This window comes from Patagioenas fasciata, chromosome 2, assembly GCF_037038585.1.
Source record: "Patagioenas fasciata isolate bPatFas1 chromosome 2, bPatFas1.hap1, whole genome shotgun sequence".
Classification (NCBI taxonomy): domain Eukaryota; kingdom Metazoa; phylum Chordata; class Aves; order Columbiformes; family Columbidae; genus Patagioenas; species Patagioenas fasciata.
In genome coordinates this window covers 109,406,219-109,427,263 of record NC_092521.1, presented here as the reverse complement: position 1 = coordinate 109,427,263, position 21,045 = coordinate 109,406,219, and the positions used below count along the sequence as shown (strand labels likewise).

At 38.3% G+C, this 21,045-nt stretch overlaps 1 protein-coding gene across 1 annotated transcript in view; it reads left to right on the top strand.

Annotated features, from left to right (window-relative positions):
* Nucleotides 1-594: 594 nt before the first annotated feature.
* Nucleotides 595-21,045, top strand: part of CNTNAP2 (contactin associated protein 2) — a 1,148,794-nt gene continuing 1,128,343 nt past the window's right edge. Inside the window, exon 1 of the mRNA XM_065830092.2 lies at nucleotides 595-1,467. Coding sequence (XP_065686164.1) covers nucleotides 1,371-1,467 — 97 coding nt within the window. The 5' untranslated portion in view covers nucleotides 595-1,370. The remainder of the gene's footprint in view (nucleotides 1,468-21,045) is intronic.

Genomic DNA, 21,045 nt, shown 5'->3' with positions numbered 1-21,045 from the left:
GGGATGGAGAGGGATGGAAAAGAGCAGTCAGACTCTTGAAATCCCTAAACCATAAGGGTAGGATATGGCCAGGTTGTCTCAGTCCTCTCTGGTAGGTGGAAACCGTAGTGACACTTTAATGCAGCTTGCTTCCTGGCTCGGTCTCAGAGTAAGAATTAATTACCGAATGAAAAAAACTGCATTAGTGGCTCCTGTAGCCACAGCTCTTTGCGGGAAGGATGCTGCCTGCTCCCCCCCAGAACTAGGACCGCTCGAAGGACTTGCCTGCTGGCCGCCTGGCTTGGATTCCGGCAGGCTGGAGCTCAGGGAGCCTCCACTATCTCGGTGTGCCGAGGAGAGGCGGGGAGGGAGGCAGGAGTCGCTGGCGGGAGCGGCCGCTTCGAGCCGCCGTATCGAGCCCCCGCGCCCGCCGTCAGCACCGCGGACAGCGGCACCAGCGCGGCCTCCGCGTCGCTCGGCCCCGGCCCCGCCGCCGGCTCTGGCTCCGAACGAGGCGAGCGAGGGCGAGCAAAGAGTCCTGGAGGCCGGACGGGCGCAGAGGAAGAGGGAGGAGCTGGAGGAAGCGGAGGGGAAGGGAGGGGAGCTCTAGGGAGAGGATTTTCCCTTCTGCTGTTGTTTGTTTGGTGGTGTGGGTTTTTTGGGTGTTTTTTTTTTGGTTCTCTTTTTCAGGGTGGGGGAGGTTGCTGCTGCTGGTGGCAGCGTTTCCTCCTGCTGGAAGGTGATGAATACATGAGGAGAGAGGCTCTGAGCCTGCTTCTCTGCTGCGGGAGTGTCTCTCCCTCCCTCTCCCTGCCTCTCCCCGCTCCTATGTGAGTGTGTGTTTGGCTCCCCGGCTGTGTGTGCGTGTACACTGTGTATATATATCTGAGCTGGGAGGTTATTGCAAGCTTCTTTCAGCTGCGCTGCTCTGTGCAGGAAGAAGGGCTCAGCTGCAGTGGTAGAATCAACAACAGCATTAGCAGCACCAACAGCTTTTATCGCCTTTCTCCCTTCCCTTCATCGCCTTTTCCCTCCCGCCCCTCACGTCTTTTTGGGGACGCTTTTTTAATTTTTCTTTTTCTTTTCTACAATTCTTTTTTTTTTTCTTTCTTTCTTTTTTCTTTCCCTTCCTCTGTGAAGGAGGCACAGGCACACACACACAAACAGAGAAATAAGGGAAAGAAAAGTACCTGGACTTACCCTGCTGCTGCAAACCCAGAGACAGCAGACGAAGAGGGGGGTTGGCTTCTACCCCAAGGTAAAGCCCTGCCCCTTTTACCTTCTCGCCACCTCCTCCGACAAAAGAAGGAGAGAGAGAGAAGGGGCCAAAGTGGAGAAAAGCAGGTCTTCTGCAGCTGGCATTTGGAGTACAGGGAGCCAGGAAGTGAAGGATGGTTGTGGTTACCCGAGCTGGCTGCAGGGCAGCTCTCTTCCTCTGGATTTTCAGCAGCATTAGCTGCAGAGCCAGGACTGCTCTGCCTGCATCTCGTAAGTACCCTTTTCAAAGGAGCATGCACAATTTCAACTCTGCAATAAGCCAGAGGGGAATTGCCACAATTCTGGGAGGTTTGTTTTTTTTTTTTTCTCTGCTGGTGAATCTTGTGTTTGATTTTCTGTGTATTTGTATGTGTATGTGTTCACTGAGGTTTGCTGCCGTTCGCAATGCTCCCCATCAGACCTTCCTTAGTATAGACGATTTCAGTGGTACCTGGCATGGAAAGTTGAAAGAGCTGCTCTATTATATGGTCTTGGTTCTGCAATGGAGTCAGAGGGGGAAAGGAATCAGACAGAAGCTGTTCAAAGTTTGGGGGTGGTTTCTGGTTGTTTCTTTGGTTTGGTTTGGTTTTTTCCCACCTTCCTGAGAAGGTATGCAATTTGCATTTGGAAGTACTTCACTTCCACAGTTGTGTGAGGGAGAAGAGATGTGAGCATTTCCCATAACTAGTGTTTTATCAAGCAGCAGAAAGAGAAAATTTTACCTTATTTGGAGGAAAGAATCATGGTGAGTTGGTGCGAGGGAACTGAGCCAGGACAGCTTTTCTGGAGAGTGAAGTTTTGCTTCCCATAATAAAATGAACAAAGGCATTTTAGAGGAGACCAGCAATTGCCCCCCTAGGGAGGCAGAAATAGCGGAGAAATGATCAAGTGTCTGCTGAAATGCTGAACTTCAGACTGGAGGAGTGCAGAGCACCTATGCAGGACTCAATTCTGCCATCAGAGTACAAATGACAGCATGCTCATTGATTTCAGTGGGTGTCAGATCAAATCTTTAACATTGCACTGAGCTGTAGTTTCCAGTAAAACATTCGCAGGTAGATGTCAGTGTTAAGTATTTGTTGTTTCTCTTCAAACCATGTAAAGCATTTGCCATTTGCAAAGTATTTTTGAAATGCATACTGAAATGAAGCAGTGCGTTTTTATAGAATCATCAAAAATAGACATTGCTATTGACTTCCTCTGCTGTTTATAGAGGAAAGAAATGTCCTGAAATGTTACAGATTATGTATGTGAATGGAGGCTGATTTACTGACCAAGCAGGGAATTGTCTTAATGTAATGTGCATACTGCATGGAAGTCTATATATTATATTTATTTGTTTCCGTGGGGAAGGAATGAACAATGCAATTATTAGGGAACTGGAGCACTGCTATACTTTCTCAGTGTGTTTTTATCTGTTATCATCTGATATCTATTCAAACAAACAAACAAACGTAACCAACCAAACAAAAATCCCCACAAACAATGTTATTGTTCCAGGATTTGCTTACACTTAAATATTTATTTGCATGTAAACAGAAAACGTACAGGTGTCTGCGTTGTATCTAGGTTTCAGAGGCCATAGGATGTTCAGTTATTTTTCTAACTTTAATTTAGGAGAAATATTGATCCTGAGGTTTATTGCTCAGTTTTGACTAGCCAGCTAATTTTTCTTCTGAATATTATTTCTTCATGATCATCAGTCAGGCTTTGCATAACAGGAATTTACAGTGGGGGAAAAAAAAAAAAAAAAGTGTTATCAGAAAATAAAGTTCCCTATGCTCCTTTTCCACAACAGGATTTTTGTGGTGTTTGTTTGTTTGTTTGATTGTTTTTTGTCATTCAGTAACTAATGGCCATAGCTTAACTTGAAAATTGCCTGAAGTGGGTTGTCTGATTATTCAACAAAAAAAACTTCAGCTTTTGAAAAAAGTTAGTTTAGAAATTAATGGTTGTATTAACATTACTCTAACCAGAAATTCCACAAATAAAGGATAATTTTAAATACAATTTACTTATATACACTTCCATCTTTACAATTTTTTCAAATATTCAAAGTTTTCTTCATATTAATGCATCTTCCAAGATGAAGTGTATAGCATTTCATTTCTGACTCACCTCTGAAAGTGCAGTGGAGCTAGTTTTGTCTACTGGAAACAGAAATATAACTAGAAGTACACATCAGCCTTAAAATTACAAAAGGAGGGTTCACATTGCAGTACATGCTTAAAATTCTTGTAAAGATGTATGGATGCCTGCAAAGTGGTACCACAGTAGGAACTCAAGTGCTGTGTCACAGTATTTTGGTGCACCACTTAACTGGTTATCCTGTTGCACGCTTTGGTACACAAACTGGTCACTGTGCTGTATTTTCTGGGAGTGTTTGTCAATGTGTATGAAACTGATTGTGAATGGCATTGGGGGATTTTGTTCTCGTTTGACAAGAAAATGTAGGTTTATTTGTTTGTTTGTTTTCTTGTCAGTTGATTTTGAACATCATATTGGGAATACTTCTGAAAGGATTAAAAATTGTGTAGAATGTGACTTTCATGTAAAACTTTTTTTTTGATTACTTTTTTCTTTTTTTTTTTTCTATTGCTACTTTATATTTTGGATTTGAAGTAATTAACAACAGCGCATTTATTCCTCACAGTCTATTTTAGGAAGTGTGCAAGACTAATGATGTACAGTAAATTGTGAATCCGTATATATGAGCTTGCTGTTCAATATTTTCTTACAGTATCCTTGTGCTGACATAGAAAAACACTCAGGTTTTGGAAATAATAGAATTAGATGTCACTTATGTGCATATATTGCATCTCAAATGTTTGTTTACTTTGCAAAGTCAGTAAATCTATCTCTGTCATTAAAATGTTGTCTCTCAGTAATACTGATTCAGAAGTGATCATGTTGAAAGCTTCAAATCTCATTCAGTTTTATTTCAAGATGATGTGGGTAGTGAAAGCCCATCTTGTAGTAGAATAAACATACACTGTGATACTGTATCACACACACTAATACTCAGATCTTACTTTAAATTTTATTCATAGTCATATTTTCATACTTTAGCAATTAATTATTCATAATCCTGCTTTCTTTTTTTTTTTTTTTTAATAAACATGGAGGGATCAAAACACTCTTTAACTTCTGGAATCGAGGCTAATGAACAACTCAACCAGGAGAGGTCATCACAAGATAAAAAGTAACACGGAAAATACAAATTTAGTGTTTTATAGTCTTTTACATGACTTAAAGATGGAATTATAAGAAAGACTATGGGTAGACTAACTTTCACTTGTATTCTTATTAAAAAAAAAATAACACACAAAGCAGTGACCTTGTCTTCTTAATGAGAACGTTAAAGGGATTCATCATAGGATCATCTTCTTCTCTATGAAAGCAACTAATTTTAAAAGACACTGTTTTTCACAGGTAGATTTTATTTTTGTTCGTGTCTGTTTATGTGCAATGCAAACCTCATCAGTACAGAACTATTAAAACTTGTAGTTCTGATACTTTTCATGCTTTTGCAGTAGACCCCATACCACTGTCGATGTTGAAATTTAACCTTATTTTACAATAATTGGTGCAGAAATCAAATGAGAGGCAGGTATAATAAATCATTACGATTTCTGTATAAGCAAAAATATGAATCTCTTAGCTTTGACTGCCTGGCACCCAGCTTGGTTAAGTGAGAAAAGTATTAAAAAATGTAATGTACCTTTTGAAAGAGCAAGGCATTGTACAAGACACTTCTTTTCAGGAGTTCTGGACTATATAGAATCAGATGGTTCATTCTTCCAGTTCATGGTGCTTGAATGCTGGGTATGGGGATGTCATATATTATATTAGACCCACATTTGGGAGTAATTCTCTTCCAGATAATTTTTCAGTCACAATGGTATTGTGTGAAATCTGGTCAATTCCAGTTTTGTTTCTGTTATATCTAATTAACTTTTCTTAGTTTGGGTCCTGTCATCTGGATATGAACTCAGAGATCCCTCAGAATTTAGTTTCAAGTATACCAAAACATTTTCAATTAGGCTTAACGTTTAATCATTTTTCTTAACCCTGGGTGTCAAAGCAGTTACAAATGTACTAAGCTTTTAAACTGAGTGCCTAAGTTTCCTCTAAGACTATAGGATTTCATAACATTAAACATAAGATTTTTTTTCTTCTAGAACACCTCGTCTATAAATTTGACCAAAATTTACATTCATCATTATATGGTAGTACTGATATTTAAGGTGCTATACATCACTACATAATGGAATTAACATTTAACAGGCAAACAACAGGTTTTTAACTGGTTATTAAACTCTAGTGCGATAATATGCAGCGAGACACAAAAAGTGCTTGAGTAAGTGGTCCAATCTGGAAGAAAGTTTGAAAGTGAAGTTAAAGACTGTGAACTGAACTTGTTTCTGTGAACACTAGCTGTTTCTTTCACAAGGAGATGAGGAATATTTTCTGAATATCTCATTTTTTTACTCAGATACTTTTAACACATTTGAAATATTACTTCAGTAGATGCAGTATTGACAGGAAGTTCTTTACATATGGTATATTAATCACACATTAGAAACTGTAGCTCTGCATGGATAACTCACATTAACATAGATCTGTGACAGACTGTAGGTTTTACTTCAGCTTTGATCTGTAAATTTTATAAAGCATCAGATCTCATGTCCAATGTTTAGTAATTATAGCAATATTTAACACTTTCTAATACTCTTAATGCTTGGGACAGTAACAAACTATGCACAAACCATGAGGGTTTTCTACATTTTCTGCATATGCAGAGCCTGATCTTCCTTTGAGCAATTTGACTCATAGGTTAAACATAAGAAAACTAGTTAAATCTTGAGGTGTGGCACCGCCCATGTCTGTATTTCTTAAATACCAATCATGCTTCGTCTTACAAAAGTATGTGCACTTGCAAATGTTTTTCAGTTACTTCAGCTAGAAAGTGTTAGAGAAGCGACATCAGTCTTCCTCATCAGATGAAACTCTGAGTGCTTTTTTCCCATTTTGTTAGTCTTCAAAATTTAAAGAATAAATTTAGAATTGTAGCAGTATTTAGAAAGAGGTAATTCAATGAGGACATGATTTCCAAAATCCGCCTGAACAGGGATCCTTCTTTGAAAGGTCAGGAAGATCTGCAGGATAAAAAGTGCAGTCTGATAGTCTGACTCTTCTTCTACTGAAGGAAATAGAAGCTGTGCCACTAATTTTAAGAACTCTGTGGTTACGTTTTTTTTGTCAGTGAGAAGTTCACGACAGTCTATCGGTGTAAGATCTAGAAATGATTAAAAGCTTCTTCAGACTTCAGCATTTGAGAAAACATTGATTTTATCTGTATCACACTTTGCTTATTCAGCTACTTTATTGCCATTGCATAGGTAGATAATCTGAGACCACTAGCTAATTGCAGAACATGTTAAATCTCTAAATTTGGTAGTGAAGGAAATTGCGGTAATCAGTAATCAATTCTTTTGAGCTATTCGCTGTTCCAACTTTGAAGATAACATAGATGTAATAAAAGCATTCCCAAGATTGATGTTTGATGTTTACAAAGAATTCGGGCACATCTAGGTTTTATAGCTCTGCAGTTTTAGAAAGTCAAGACCTTCCTGACTGAGAAATTGTCTCGATATTCGTGCACTGCTGTAGTAGCTGATCGTTTCTTATTTGTTCCTTAAGCTTGAAGGACTGATAATTTAGAGCAGAAGAGGATATTGACATTCACATTTGCCTCTTTCCTCTGCCCAGAAAAGTCTAGAGAATTTTTGGCTTTATTATACAATATCCTGTAGAGGTGGTTCATTCAGACATTTAACCTAAATGGTCATGCTAAGCCCACTGAGGGACTGAAAGATTTATTTACACTTACAGTTCATAAATTGATGTTAATATTTACCAACATTTGAAATATTTATCAATTTTTTTTTCAGCTGTCTATGCAGTCCAAAAAAATGTTTTAAATAAATCAGTGAGTAAGATCCACTCAACATACCCAGGAAGTTCATTGCCAGTTTTGCATTTGTATCAATAAAAGCTCAGGTTAGGTTACGACTTTAAATGCATAAATAAAATAAGCAGCTAAAAATACTTTATAGTAGCCAGGAAGCATCTGAACTGTTTTAATCAAAGGACCTTCAACCCCATTGTCACGTCCTGCCCAGAGGTATGAGTCGAGGGTGGGGGAGAGGTGACTCAGGTTCGTGGGTCCCCTTGGTTGGTAACCAGTATATACAATACTTAAGGTCTGTAAACAAGAAAAGCAACACCTTTTATTTTGCAGCTTGGCCCAAGTAGTAGGTGATTCGGTGACAGAAAGATTTATGTTACTTAAGCTTAATTGGTGAACGGTTTAACAGCAAAAGGATTTACATAAAGGAGTTTGTGGCACATGGGGGGTTGTAAGCCTTCTGTTATTATACTACTCAGAGAAGAAGAGGCAAAGAAATAGGGATACAGGAAAGGAAAAGAGAAGGAAAGAAAGAACAAAAAAAGAAAGGAAGGAAGAAAGTGGGGGATCCCACCATCCTTACAGCTCCACAGCGTGGATGATGGGACTTGTAGTCTGGGTCCAGTGATGTGTGGCCTTTCGTGTCCCGCGACGAGGCTGCCGGGGTTTGTGATCTGGGAGTGCAGCATCCTCAGGTGTCTGGTTCGGTTCCTGCGACGAGGCTGGTGGGAAGAGTGGTCCTCAGGATGGTGGGCTCCCCGTCAGTGCTGGTATAGGTGAGCCTTTTTACAGCCTTCTGGGTTGCCTGCTTGCATAATTTTTGGTCTTCTGCGGATGTGTTACTGTGAAAGTAAGAAAAGTCTGGGGGCGATTGCAAAACATAGACAAGTTTCAAGTCATGTTGAAGGGTCTCAGCTTTTCCCTTTGTGCTATGCTGGACCTATCAGAAGATGGAGCTATGTCCCCTCCAGCATGTCCCCCACCTCCTACTGTCAGCCAGCAGGCTTTTGTCTGTGGTTTGTTAGCTTGTCCTTGGTATGTAAATCGCAATTCACCTTATCCTGAATGTCCCATCTCCTGCTACTAGACCAAAATGTTTGAAGCACAGTTCTTTTCAGTCTCTGACAATGTCCCATCTCCTGCTCAGTCTTCTACTATGTCCCATCTCCTGCAGCTGGAGGAACTGTTTTTGCCACAGTGTTTGAGACATCATTCTTTTCAGTCTCTCACATCCACAAATGAATGTGATATTTTAGAATGAACATTTATTGTTTCTTTAGAATGTTTAAAGTCCAAGTTTAAAGAGAAAGTAATATTTTCTTGTAGGACATTCTGTTTGATTTTTTAAAACTGCTATATCATTGACTATTTTGTAACCTTTGCTCAGGGAAATCGACCGTGCACACGCTACATTTCTCTATGTTTTTTCTGTTTCTATGTATGTAGGAATTATCTGCCTAAAAACCATTTCTTGCATCACATCTAGAAGTGTACCACAATACATTTTCTTCATCACCTAAATGGTGATAAAGCCTTGACTGTGTCTCTGATTGCTCGGTCACCTTTTATATTTACACTGATATTTATTGTGAAGCCAATGAAAACATGGAATTTAGAGGGAAGGATTATACAAGACCAGCAGATGAGCTGAGGAGACTGCAAGGGTCCATTTCCATAAAGGGTAACAGAAAATCTGTGATGGAACATTTGCTGAAAAGCAAGACTTACTGCCATAATTAATGGAAGCTTAAAAGTATATGGGCCTAATGCAATGGGATGCAACACAGCAGGCAAGGGAATTCCAATGTATTTTAGGTTTTCATGTCTTCCATACTGGATTTAAGTGTCATTAGTGCAAAGTTTTTGAAACACAGTCTGAAATGCCATTAAATTGAGATACAACTTAACTCCCATTTATATTTCTGGGAATAGTAGCAAGACTATGGCTGGGGAAAAACCCTGTGTATTAAAACCAAAGCAATAAACAAGCAAACAAAAAACTTTTACATCCTGTTGTATTCTGGATTCAAACACAGATGCCTTACTAAGATCTCTAGACTCTGCCCAGATTGTCAATAAGACATAGAAATGGCTTGTACATGTTCTTTTCTTCTCCTTGAATTTTGATAAAAATTCAAATACCTTTAAAAAGATAAGGAAATATGAAAAAGAAAGAAAATAAATGAATTTTTAAAGAGTATTACAAACGATGATTAATGACCTCCCACCATTGTTCTGGACCATGAAAAAAAAAAGGGGGGAGCTAGTGCTGAAGAGAGGCTGTCTCCTGTACAACAACAGTAACATATTTTCTTTCTGCTGAGGAGTGGAGTCAGAGGGATCAGCTTGCCCTGTTTGCAGAATTAGCATTGCATTAGAAGAGTGAGCTTCTGTGAGAAATTGGTCAGAAGCAAATCCCGCACAGTGCAGGCTCTGCTGGCCTCATGCTCCCAAGCTTCAGCAAGGTATACTCTGTAACATGCTTTCCTTTGGTTTCACATCCAAAAAATTATGCTACTGGGCATACTGTCAGTTATATGATGAATGTCCTACCTGCTTCTTCCCTGCTACAACCATGCTGCTAGAAATTATACCATTATAATATACCATTCCTTATAGATAAGAGATGCTATTCCCTATAGATAAGACACAGTATCCATTACAGTTCCAACCCTCTTCCAAAAACATACACCGGCAGACCACACACTCATTTGCTTCTGCTCTTAATTTAATTGCCATTTCTCACATGCCTCCTTTCTCATCTTATTAATCATCTCTCTGCTCTCTGACCTCGCCCCACCCTTTCCTCTAGCAATAAACTGACTTACTGACTTCTCTTGGATTTTCATTGATTCATCACCATATTGAGTAATTTGCTGAGCCTGAATCTAAAGGAGATTGTCTTCACTGATTCCTGATTAATTCATCCAGATGTGAAAGCTAGGTACGCAGGTAATAATTCAATTGAAATTCCTTCACTGCTTAATTGCTGTGCCATAATCCTGGCATGTTAAATCAGATAATCAGTTATTAGGAATGCAGTTAGGATTCTTTTTTTTTTTTTTCCAAAACCAGTTATTAGAATATCATTATAAGGAATGCTTTTATTAACTCTGTTTATAATTATGCACAAAATGTACTTTCAGACTTTAGGTCAGTACAGTGCATATGTATTATAGATACAGAAAAAACTTGCATCAAAAGAATGCTGTGAGTGAATCATGGTCTCAAACCTTCATATTCATAGCTTATAAGGTCAAAAAGGATCACTGAACCAAGCTATAGTGACATGGTAGGTTGTGCTACTACTTTCATCTGCTTTACACATCATAGAATCCACAACCACAGAATGGTTTGGGTTGGAGGGACCTGTGAAGGTCATCTAGTCCAACCCCACTGCTATGGACAGGGACGTCTTCCACTAGATCAGGTTGTTCAAGGCCCCGTCCAACTTGATCTTGAATATTTCAAGGGAGGGGGCATCCACAAATTCTGTGGACAACCTGTTCCAGAATTTCTTCCATCTGTCTGATTTAAATCTAGCCTCTTTTAGTTTCAAACTGTTATCCCTGTCCTCTCACCACATGCCCTTGTAAAAAATGTTTCTCCATCTTTCTTGTAAACCCCACTTAAATTTGGAAAGGCCATGATAAGGTCTTCCCAGAGCCTTGTCTTCTCCAAGATAAACAAACTGAATGCTCTCAGCCTTTTTTTTATGAAAGGGAGAAGCCCTATGACCATTTTTGTGGCCTTCCTCTGGACCTGCTCTAACAGGTCCATGTCTCTCTTGTGCTGGGAGCCACAGACCTGGACACAGTGTTCCAGGTGGGATCTCACCAGAGCAGAGTAAAGGAGGAGAATCACCTTGCTGGACCTCCTGGCCATACTTAGTTTTACGCAGCCCAGGATACAACTGGCCTTTTGGACTGCAAGTGCAGATGGGTGGCTCATACCTATTTTTTCTTCTGCTGTTATCCCCAAGTATTTCTCTGCAGGGCTGTTCTCAATCCATTCATCACCCAGGCTGTATTGCCCTGACCCAGGTGTAGGACTTTACACTTGGACTTGAACTTCATGAGGTCCTCAGGGGCTCAGTCTTCCAGCCTGTCCAGGTCCTTCTGGATGGCATCCCTTCCCTCAGATGTATCAACTGCACCACTCAGCTTGTTGTAATCCACAAACTTACTCAGAATGCACTCAACCCCCCTATGTTATTAAAGATATTTCACAGTACCTGTCCCAATACAGACCATTGAGGGACACCACTCATCCATTTGGACATTGAGCCATAGACTAAAACTGTGGGCATGACTATCCAGCCAATCCTTATTCATCTAGCAGTCCGTCCATCAAACCCATATCTTTCAAATTTAGAGACAAAAGTTTTGTGTGAGACCATGTCCATGACCTCACAGATGTCCAGGTAGATCACATCAGTAGCTCTTCCCTTGTTCAGCAATGCAGTCACACCATTATAGAAGGCCATCAGATTAATCAGACATGGTTTGCCCTCAGTGAAACCTCGTTGGCTTTCTCTAATCACCTCTGTATCATCCATATACTTTGACATAGCTTCCAGGAGAATCTGTTCTATGATCTTCCCTATCTCAGAGGTGAGAGCGACTAGTTGGTAGTTCTCAGGGAACTAATTTTCACACTTTTTAAAAATGGGTGTGGTGTTTTCCCAGTCACTGGGGACTTCGCTTGACTGTCATGACTTTTCAAATGCGATGGAGACCATCTTAGTAACTACATCTCCCAGTTCCCTCGGATGCACCTTATCAGGTCCCATGGATTTGTATATGTTATTTTCCTCAGATGGTCTGGAACCTGATCTTCTCCTGCAATGAGTGGGACTTCATTCCCCGAGTCCCCACCTTGAAATTCAGAGGCTTGAGAGATGTGGGAAATGCAATGGCCAGCAAAAACCTGAGGAAAAAAGTTTTTGAGTACCTCAGCCTTCTCCATGTCAGATTTCACCAGATGCCCTGTCTCATTTATCAGGGAGATACAGTTTATTTTGTCTTTCTTTTCTGACTATCATCTCTGTCAAGCTTTTGACACATTTCCTCCCAGCATGGAATGTCTCAGTCTCGAACTATTTTCTTTATCATTTTCTGACTGATATCAGTTTTTGACCTTACACGTGGCCATATTCAAATGCTTGATGTTTCCTTCTACCAGCTGACATAGCTGTCCCAAGCTTGTGACATGTGTAAACTTCAATTTCATGTTGTCGTCAGCTTCGAAGAGTATGCATTTTTCTGCAGTTCAAATAATAAAAATGTTAAATAACCAAGGGCAGATTTCCACTGATTCTCACTAGAAACCACTAATTTCCTTTGTTAATGTTATATTTTGAAACATTTAGTATGTCACATGTATAATAATTTTGTACCTTGGTTGAAAAAGTGTATACTCCCAGTCAAATGCCTTCAGAAAGTGAAAAGCCTACTATTACAGTGTATGCAGAAATAGATATAAATGTACATATATGCAAATTTTATAGGATCCAAATTTGTCTTCTCAGAAAAATGAAAACCACCTTCAAAACTTCAGGATACTTTGTCAAGATCTATTTGTTGTAAACCCATGTTGATTTACACTAATTACATTTACCTTCTTTACTTTTTTTTTTAATCAGGTTCTCTTATTTTTTCTAGCAGCATTGTCAGTTGGAGCGGCTTGTTATCTTCTTGTTATCTTGCAGGTTATCTTCTTCAGTATCAGCACACTATACATTCTTTCAGTCTTCTGGAATTTCCTCAGTGTTCCAAGGGTTACAGAAAATGGGCAATAACAATGCCCAGAGATGCTTCTCAGATATGGGTTATTCTGCTGGTGTAAAACTGTCTAGCCTTGTTAGCTTCTGTTTAACATCTTCCTCAGTTTTTATTAGAATGTAAATTGTTTTGTTGCCACAATGGGATTTGGCTATGTGGTCTTGTTTGTTTTTCTAACACTGCATGTTTTTGACTTTCTATGTGACTGGCAATTTCACCACTTCTATGTAGCAGTCTTTTGGCAGGGTTCCTTTGATTCTGTCTTCTCTTCTCTTCTCTTCTCTTCTCTTCTCTTCTCTTCTCTTCTCTTCTCTTCTCTTCTCTTCTCTTCTCTTCTCTTCTCTTCTCTTCTCTTCTCTTCTCTGTCCTCTCCTCTCCTTTCTCTGTCCTCTCCTCTCCTCTCCTCTCCTCTCCTCTCCTCTCCTCTCCTCTCCTCTCCTCTCCTCTCCTCTCCTCTCCTCTCCTCTCCTCTCCTCTCCTCTCCTCTGCTCTCCTCTCCTCTCCTCTCCTCTCCTCCCCTCCCCTCCCCTCCCCTCCCCTCCCCTCCCCTCCCAATTAATTATTTAGACAAAGATCTAGAAGACTAAAAATAATTCTACTGAAGGTCAAACTCAGTAGGTCATCTATATTCAACTAAGCATTTAAAGGATTGTTTCAAAATAAACCCCTGAGGACATCCAAACATTCCTGGAAAGTCTCTGAGAATGATAAATGTTTTATTAAATTCTTGGTTGAAATGGGACAAACATATACATAAACACACATGAGAATCAAAGTAAAAGACTAAAAATTACTATTTGGCTACAGTTCTCATTATTGAATGATAGTATAATGGAAGTGTCTGTTCACAATATTGTTGGCATTAATGACCCTAAATTTCAGATATAAATTTATCATTATTAGAAGTTTTCATTCTGGGCTATAAATTAAAATATTATATGTATATTAATTACATGTTAAAATATTTTAGTTAAAAATTTTTGCTGGCCTGGAAATAGTTGCACCTAGTTTAAAAAATATAAGTTAGTTTCTTTGAAAGGGAGTTTCTGAAATGTGCAAGCAAATAATCCTTCCGTGTACATGTGCATACAGGTAATAAGGTTGTTTGGCTGTGTTTTGATGTATTGTTGGTAACAGATATAATGAGGTTGCCTTGAGCTTCCTATTGAGTAGATGGTAGAATCTTGCAGGAAGTTACATAAAATTTTTGCTAAGTTTTGAGGCTTTACATGCAATTCCATCTGGGAAAAGAGACAAGGTATATTACTTCAGGCAGGGACAGTTTACTTAACAAGTCCTTGAAGGTTAATTTAATTTGGCAAAAGGGCAATAAAATCAGAATCTGGAAAATAAAGGCATGCAATACATGTTTCTCATCCAATGATGAATTTGGAACACAGTGTGATATTTGCAATATGTTTAATGTAGGTAATTTTTAAATATCCTGTGTTAACTGAATGTAGGGAGTATATTCAGGCCCTGTCTTACACATGCAGATTTTCATGGGGGTATAATTGTCGTGCAAAGATCCAAGTGTCTTTCAAATTCTTCCACTGAGCCTGGTCCACCGTTTCATTATTCTGCCCTGTCACATCTTCAGATCAAAGGTGAGGTTACTTAGTAATGTATATAGTGGATACTTGATAATGTTAAATTCAAATGCATTTAGAGTCAGCCAGGCACGTAAGAAACAAGGTTTTCTGTGTTTGGGATCTGCTGTATATAGGAGGAAGAAAAGAACCTTATAGGATCATTTCTCTAAGCAAAAAGCCTTCCGTGAATTTGAAGTTGCAGAAGGGGTATGTGAGGACTCAGTGTCCTGGCAACAGTTCTAGGGGTGAGGTGTAGTGAGGCTATGGTAAGGTCTAGCGTGGTGCTTGTGTTGGGGACTATATGGCAGCTATTTGTTGACATCTGGAATTTGATGTGAAAGGCTGCTTCTCACTGCAATGGAAAATAGAAGCCTCAGGATATTACTGCTAGAGGCAACTCGGTGCAGTGTCTGTATGAAAGTGTCTCATCACTGCAGGAGAACAGTCTGATCTACACAGAATGAAATATGACATAAGGTTGTTACACTCCAATGACTTAACTGGATGGGCCAATGAATCAGACCATTCTTTTTATACTATAGAGAGGCTATAGAGAGGTTATGCTCTTTTGTTTTTTGGTTTTTTTTTTTTTTAATAATTAGATACTTGCATAAATTTGATTATCAAAACCTTTTTATAGATCCTACTTTCTCTCATACTAATGTACAGCACCAGTAATTACATTGAATTCCAGCAAAGTTCCATTGGAGCTTTTCAGAGTATCAGAGATGAGAATTTAGCAGAGTTTAATTAGAGATTTCTCAGCTGTATTCCAGACACCAGCTATTTATCTCCAGTATGTCTTTGAAATTAATCTTTTGAGTTTTTCATATAGAACTATTTGTGATGAAAAAAATAGTCCTTACAGCTGAAAGACTAGAAGTTGTCTAAGCTTTTTTTGGTAATTTAAATTCTTAATATTTTACCATGCCAAGACATTTAATTGAATGACAGTTGTTAGATCTTTCTGCAGGAAATATTTTAAATACTGTGAAATATTTTTGCACCTCATTTATATCAGTCATCTTCACTTTGAGGATTAGTATTGATCACAAAGTTATTTTCTGTGATCATATGACATAGTTTTGTGGCTGACACCAAAGGTCAGTGCACTTCATTTTTGTTATCTTCAAGAAAGCTTTCCTGAGTTTTCTGGGACCTTCCCCTGTAACTGTTGTGTTTAACTGAAATTCATATATATATATATGACTTTATATATATATATATATATATATATATGAACTGTTCGGAGTAGCAGGAAGGTATTACCAGAGACTGAAGCTTTCATTAAGAGAAGCTTCATGAAGCAGACCTTTTTTTCTGTTAATAAAGAAGACTGATCAAGCTAATATGAAAATGTTGACAAGTTACTGGCAAACTATCACCAAAAAAAACTGTGTAGACTTGTATAGATAATGAGCTACAGTTCTTTTTCAAAGTGTAGCATTTTAAGGCACAGTGCAGTTTAGCAAAATATAAAAAATGCTGTTATTGCACAGTGGAATATATTAATAAAGGCTATCCACTTCAGCTAAAAATATATCCAAAGAAAACAGTGTCCTAGATTACACAACTCCTATAATCAACCCTTTTAAAAAGCTACCAGGGTAAACTTTAGAAGACATGACATTGATGCAACAACAACCAACCAAATACATACCAAATGTTTCACAGAAATTATCTCTTACATCAGCTACCTTCTACTGGCACACTTTTCATTTGAAAATACAATTGCTCTCATGTGATCAGATTAAATGCCTTGGAAGAAAGGGGCTCATTATGAATTCTGTCCATTAATTCCATCATCTTTCTAATTTTTCTATGTGACATTATTGAGCAGCAGATTATATGAGGCAATTCGGTGATTCCACTTTTGGGAAGTAATGCATTTCAGAAGAATAGCTGTACATCAGGTACACGAAACTCAGTAAAATTAGAGGGTGGTCCACTCTTTAAAACTTGTATATGAACATCTTTCCAACCCCCGCTTAGTAATTCATTCTGATTTTCTGTCTGTGTTTACTTCTTTCCTGCTGTATGAGGCTGGGCTTCCAGTTGGTCACATGGAACAGAGAAATGAAAAGCACCCAGTATTTTTAGTATAAAATGACTCAAGCAATCACTTTAAGTCCTGCAATCAAACATCTGTTTCTTCCAGAAGATGATGAGTGCTTGTACAGTGCCTGTCAGAATGATGTTCGAGTCCATTACTCGAGTCCACCAAGTAACACCTTATGTATTCTAACAGAAAAGGGACACAGATTTTTCCATCCTTATTGATATTGTTATCTACTCTGGCATTAGTTCCATTGCTCTCACAAAGTAATGTACTGGTCAACAGGGATCAAAATGTATGAATAATTTCTTAATGAAGTTCTTAGTATTAAATCAGAGAACACTGGCTAAAAAGGAAAAGTTTAGAACTTTTAAAAAAGAAAATTTGGATTCTGTTTTGTTGAATGGAACTTGGAACAATATAAAAATAGAAAGTCCTGTTTGCTCTAACTAATTTGTTATTGGAGCAGGGAAGTGCACACAGAGATGCAGGGACATGCTCTACCAGGTGTGCAGTGTTTTATGCTAATCTGATGCAAGTTGGGCACTTTTCCAAGCTAACAAGAGCTCCAGGGAGATTTTTCCTCTCAGTCTCCTGTCTTATCAGCTCCTGAGGAAGCTTTTGCAGTTAAATGAAGCCATGTCCTCTTGTGTTTTAGGTAGTACTTTTAAGATGCGGCAGGAGTGTTCCTGTAGCCCTTTTTCAAGCTCCCTGCTTAGAAAGAATGGAATGAAGTAGTGTTTGTTGAGCATCCTGAGTTCATCTTTAACAAAAGCCAGATTATGGAAAATATATTTGTTCTAGAACACAAATATAGAAATGATTGTTGGGAAGGTTATAGAAACAAGCAAAGGAAAAAAAAAAAAAGAATGTGTTTACTTTATGCATTTGACTTTAAATGGAAAAAATGAAAAAAAGTATCAGTGTCTCTTACTTATATTTACAGAATGAGACACGTGAATCTTTTGCAGAAAACAAACAAACACACAACCTCCCCTATGACTTAAAAATTATTTGCAGGGATTTCTGAATAAATGAATAAAATCCAAAATGAAAAAAAAGTCCAACTTGATTTTGTCTTTGTCTGTTTGTTTTTTAGTGAAACATAGCCCTTTCTTACCAAATTAAGCACAGAATCTTCTTAATCATCTTAATTCCAGAATCTCAGTTCTTGTACTACTCTGACTACAATGCTCTATTTTCTGCTTCTACATTCCCAATTACATAAAACTATTCTGCTTTGAAACCCTTATGTTCTTGGGGTGATATGTACATGCTTCTGCACATTGCCCTCCATGTGACTGAAAAGGGAATGTGCCTGCTTTTCTCCTTTTGCTCTGATTTTTCTTCCTCACTTGTTTGTCAGTGGGTCATTGAACAAATAGAAGCTGAAACAACATAAAACAGATCCAAATATCAAAGCTGTGCTCAGAGTCAATTAACTCCACAACAAAGATCCACTCAGTGAAGCTGAGAAACATGTGAAAATAAAGGCCCATTGTAATTAGATACATCCTGCAGAAATCTTTGTTTACTGCACTTTAAATATCCCTTTTTTAATTTGTTTGTTTCTAAGTGATAAAGGACATAAGGGTGGAATACACCAGAAAGAAAGAAAATTTGATATAAGAGGTAGAGGATCAGCTCATACAAGTAATACTCAAGGTTTATCTTTCCCTTGGGCCTCTCAGTCCTTTATCATTTTGTTATTTTTCCATTGGGAAAATCTGGGAGCAGTCATTACTTCTTTAATGAAGGATTCCTGGGCTTGTGAGATCTGATTTGCATGAAAAATATGGAGAAAAAGAGTGGAATGATCATAGTGTCCCAAAGAATCCCTTTAGATGTGCAAGCATTTCCTAATGTTTTCTCTGTGAATTATATTGAAAGTTTCCATAATACAGTAATATGTTATTCAGTACTCATGCCTTTGTAGAAGGGCAATGTTGCTGCTTTAGCCACTGCAGATTTTGACTGCAATAAATGACTCTATTTCTCTCTGCTTAGAAGTGACATCTTTCCCTCTATGTTCAGCAAAATTAGAATACATTTTCAGTGCACAGTCTCAGATTGTTTCAGTGTCAGTCACTACTAATCACTTTAGATGGAGGCATTAAGACCATTCATGTTTTCCTGCCAATTGTGCTAAATACGCCTCAGCTCTGAATGAATGTCCAGTGAGAGCCTGATCCTTCTCCTGTTGGTTGATGATAAAAGCATCACTGACTTCTCTGAAGCTACCTGTGGATCTCTAAATGTTAATGGATGATGTAGATGTCAAGCGAAGGAAAGGAGAAGAAGACAAAGATGTGACGGTCAGTGCACTGATAGAAATATTTTCTCCCTGTTGCAAAAGCATCCCTGGTTCCCTAGTAGGTCAGTCCTCTGGCGTCGGTAGGTCAATATGAATATAGGTAGACCAGTCAGACCAATACACAATCTCCACAGACAAAAGAACTGATGCTGGTCCTTTTTGTTGTGAGATATAAATGAAAGGCATTACTGGTAAAGTACACATTGAATTGCATTGACCCTCTCAAAATTCTGTATCCAGATAGCACTTGGCAACAGATACTTGAATGATATCCTTTATATTATGAAATAGCAACAGGGCCATAATTTCTTTGGGTTCCTGTTTTAATTTTTACCTTGCTGATCTTGAAGAGTTTTCAGACTTTTCTCTTCTACAACTTACTACTTTTGACAGCAGACAAATGTTTCTGTTGTGGTGGATAGTGTTTCCAAGAAAGATGTAGGAATTATGAAAAACTTTTTGTTATGAGCTTGGAGAGTGTATGTCCCATGTACTTATGTCTGACTCACAGTTGTGTTGAGTTCATGCTCCCTACCAGTACAGGGTTGATGAGGTACAGTAATGGTTATCTTTCCTCTTGAATAAGCTGCTGATTTAAGTGGGCAGTGCTGGACTAAATTGACATAATATCAGCATTAAAGTGTATGTTTCTATTTATTTAAAAGTCACTTTGAGATTTGTTTTGTAACCAACTGCAATAATATTTTATACTGTTTTATCTAACTGAAATAGCAAGATTTTTCTTGTAATCAAATTTTAATTGATAGTCGTAAGATAAAAAGTAGCATAATAGTACAAAGAAATAGAGAAAGGAGAAGTTGAAAAAAATGAAGCAATTCAGATGGCTGCCAGTGTTAAAGATAGATAATAATTATCCTTCTCTGATAGTTATAAGAAATCTGATTCATGTTTCTCTGAACATAAAAAATGAAGCATGTTGTTTTTCCTTTTGAAGACATTTTGTATCGCACTAGTAAATTCCTAGGCAGAATTCACTGTACTGTGAATTAAAAGATGGTAGTTATGTTAACTTATTTTCTGCTTCCTCTTTTGTTTTCTCCTTTACCTCTGTTTGCAGAAATGTCATTTGTCCTAACCAGATTAGGGACCATTGAAGATAGTTTTCTCTGTTGTGTGGACAGATTGAGGAGATGAGGATTGGGATTAAAGAGCTGTGAGCTTTAAAACCTGACCAATAGACAGGATCTTACTTTTCTTCTTCCTTTTTCTCCTTGCCTCCTCACCCTGCTGCTACTGAAGTATATAACATCTCTCCCACTCTCCTTTTGATTTGTTTACTGTCAATTCATTTATCAACCAACAGTTTTTGCTTCTGGTTCAGGAAGAATCATAGAATGTTGGGTTGGAAGGGACCTTTAATGATCACCTACTCCAATCCCTCTGCCATGGGCAGGGTCATCTTTGTCTCTATTGGGTTGCTCATAGCCCCATCCAGCCTGGCCTTGAACACTTCCAGGGATGAGGCATCCCACAGCTTCCCTGGGTAACTTGTTTCAGTGTCTCACCACCTTCCTCATGAAAAATTTCTTCTTTATACCCAGTCTAAATCTACCATCTAGGAAGGCTAGACACAAGCAGAAAATAAGGTCTTAAAGAGACTAAAGGAAGATGATTGTTGGTTTCACGCATAAGGAAGTAATATAATATTTTCTGACCAATTCTGTTCTGGTCCCTACTGTTGCTTGAAACCAGAAGAGAAGATTCACTTGGATTTTAGGACTGGTAGGCACATCTCTCTGATTTCTGAATTTGATTACTTATTTTATTATTAAGTCCCTTAGAAAGGGTCCTTCCAGCCTTCATTCATCTCTTTCTCTGTGTTTATAAAGAATATTTAAGTCAGAACTCCTGTTGTCACAGAGAACACTTATATTATGAATAAAAAAATCATTCCTGTTTGGTTGCTGAAAAATTGTCTTTCATGAAATACCAGCAAAAGCATCATGTCCATTGCGAAGCATGTTCAGAGATGAGAGATGGTTTTATTTTTCTCCTCATTGGGAAATGAATTGCTTTTGGTTTTATATTAAATCTGAAATGTGACAGCTCAAACTGATGCCATGCACATATAA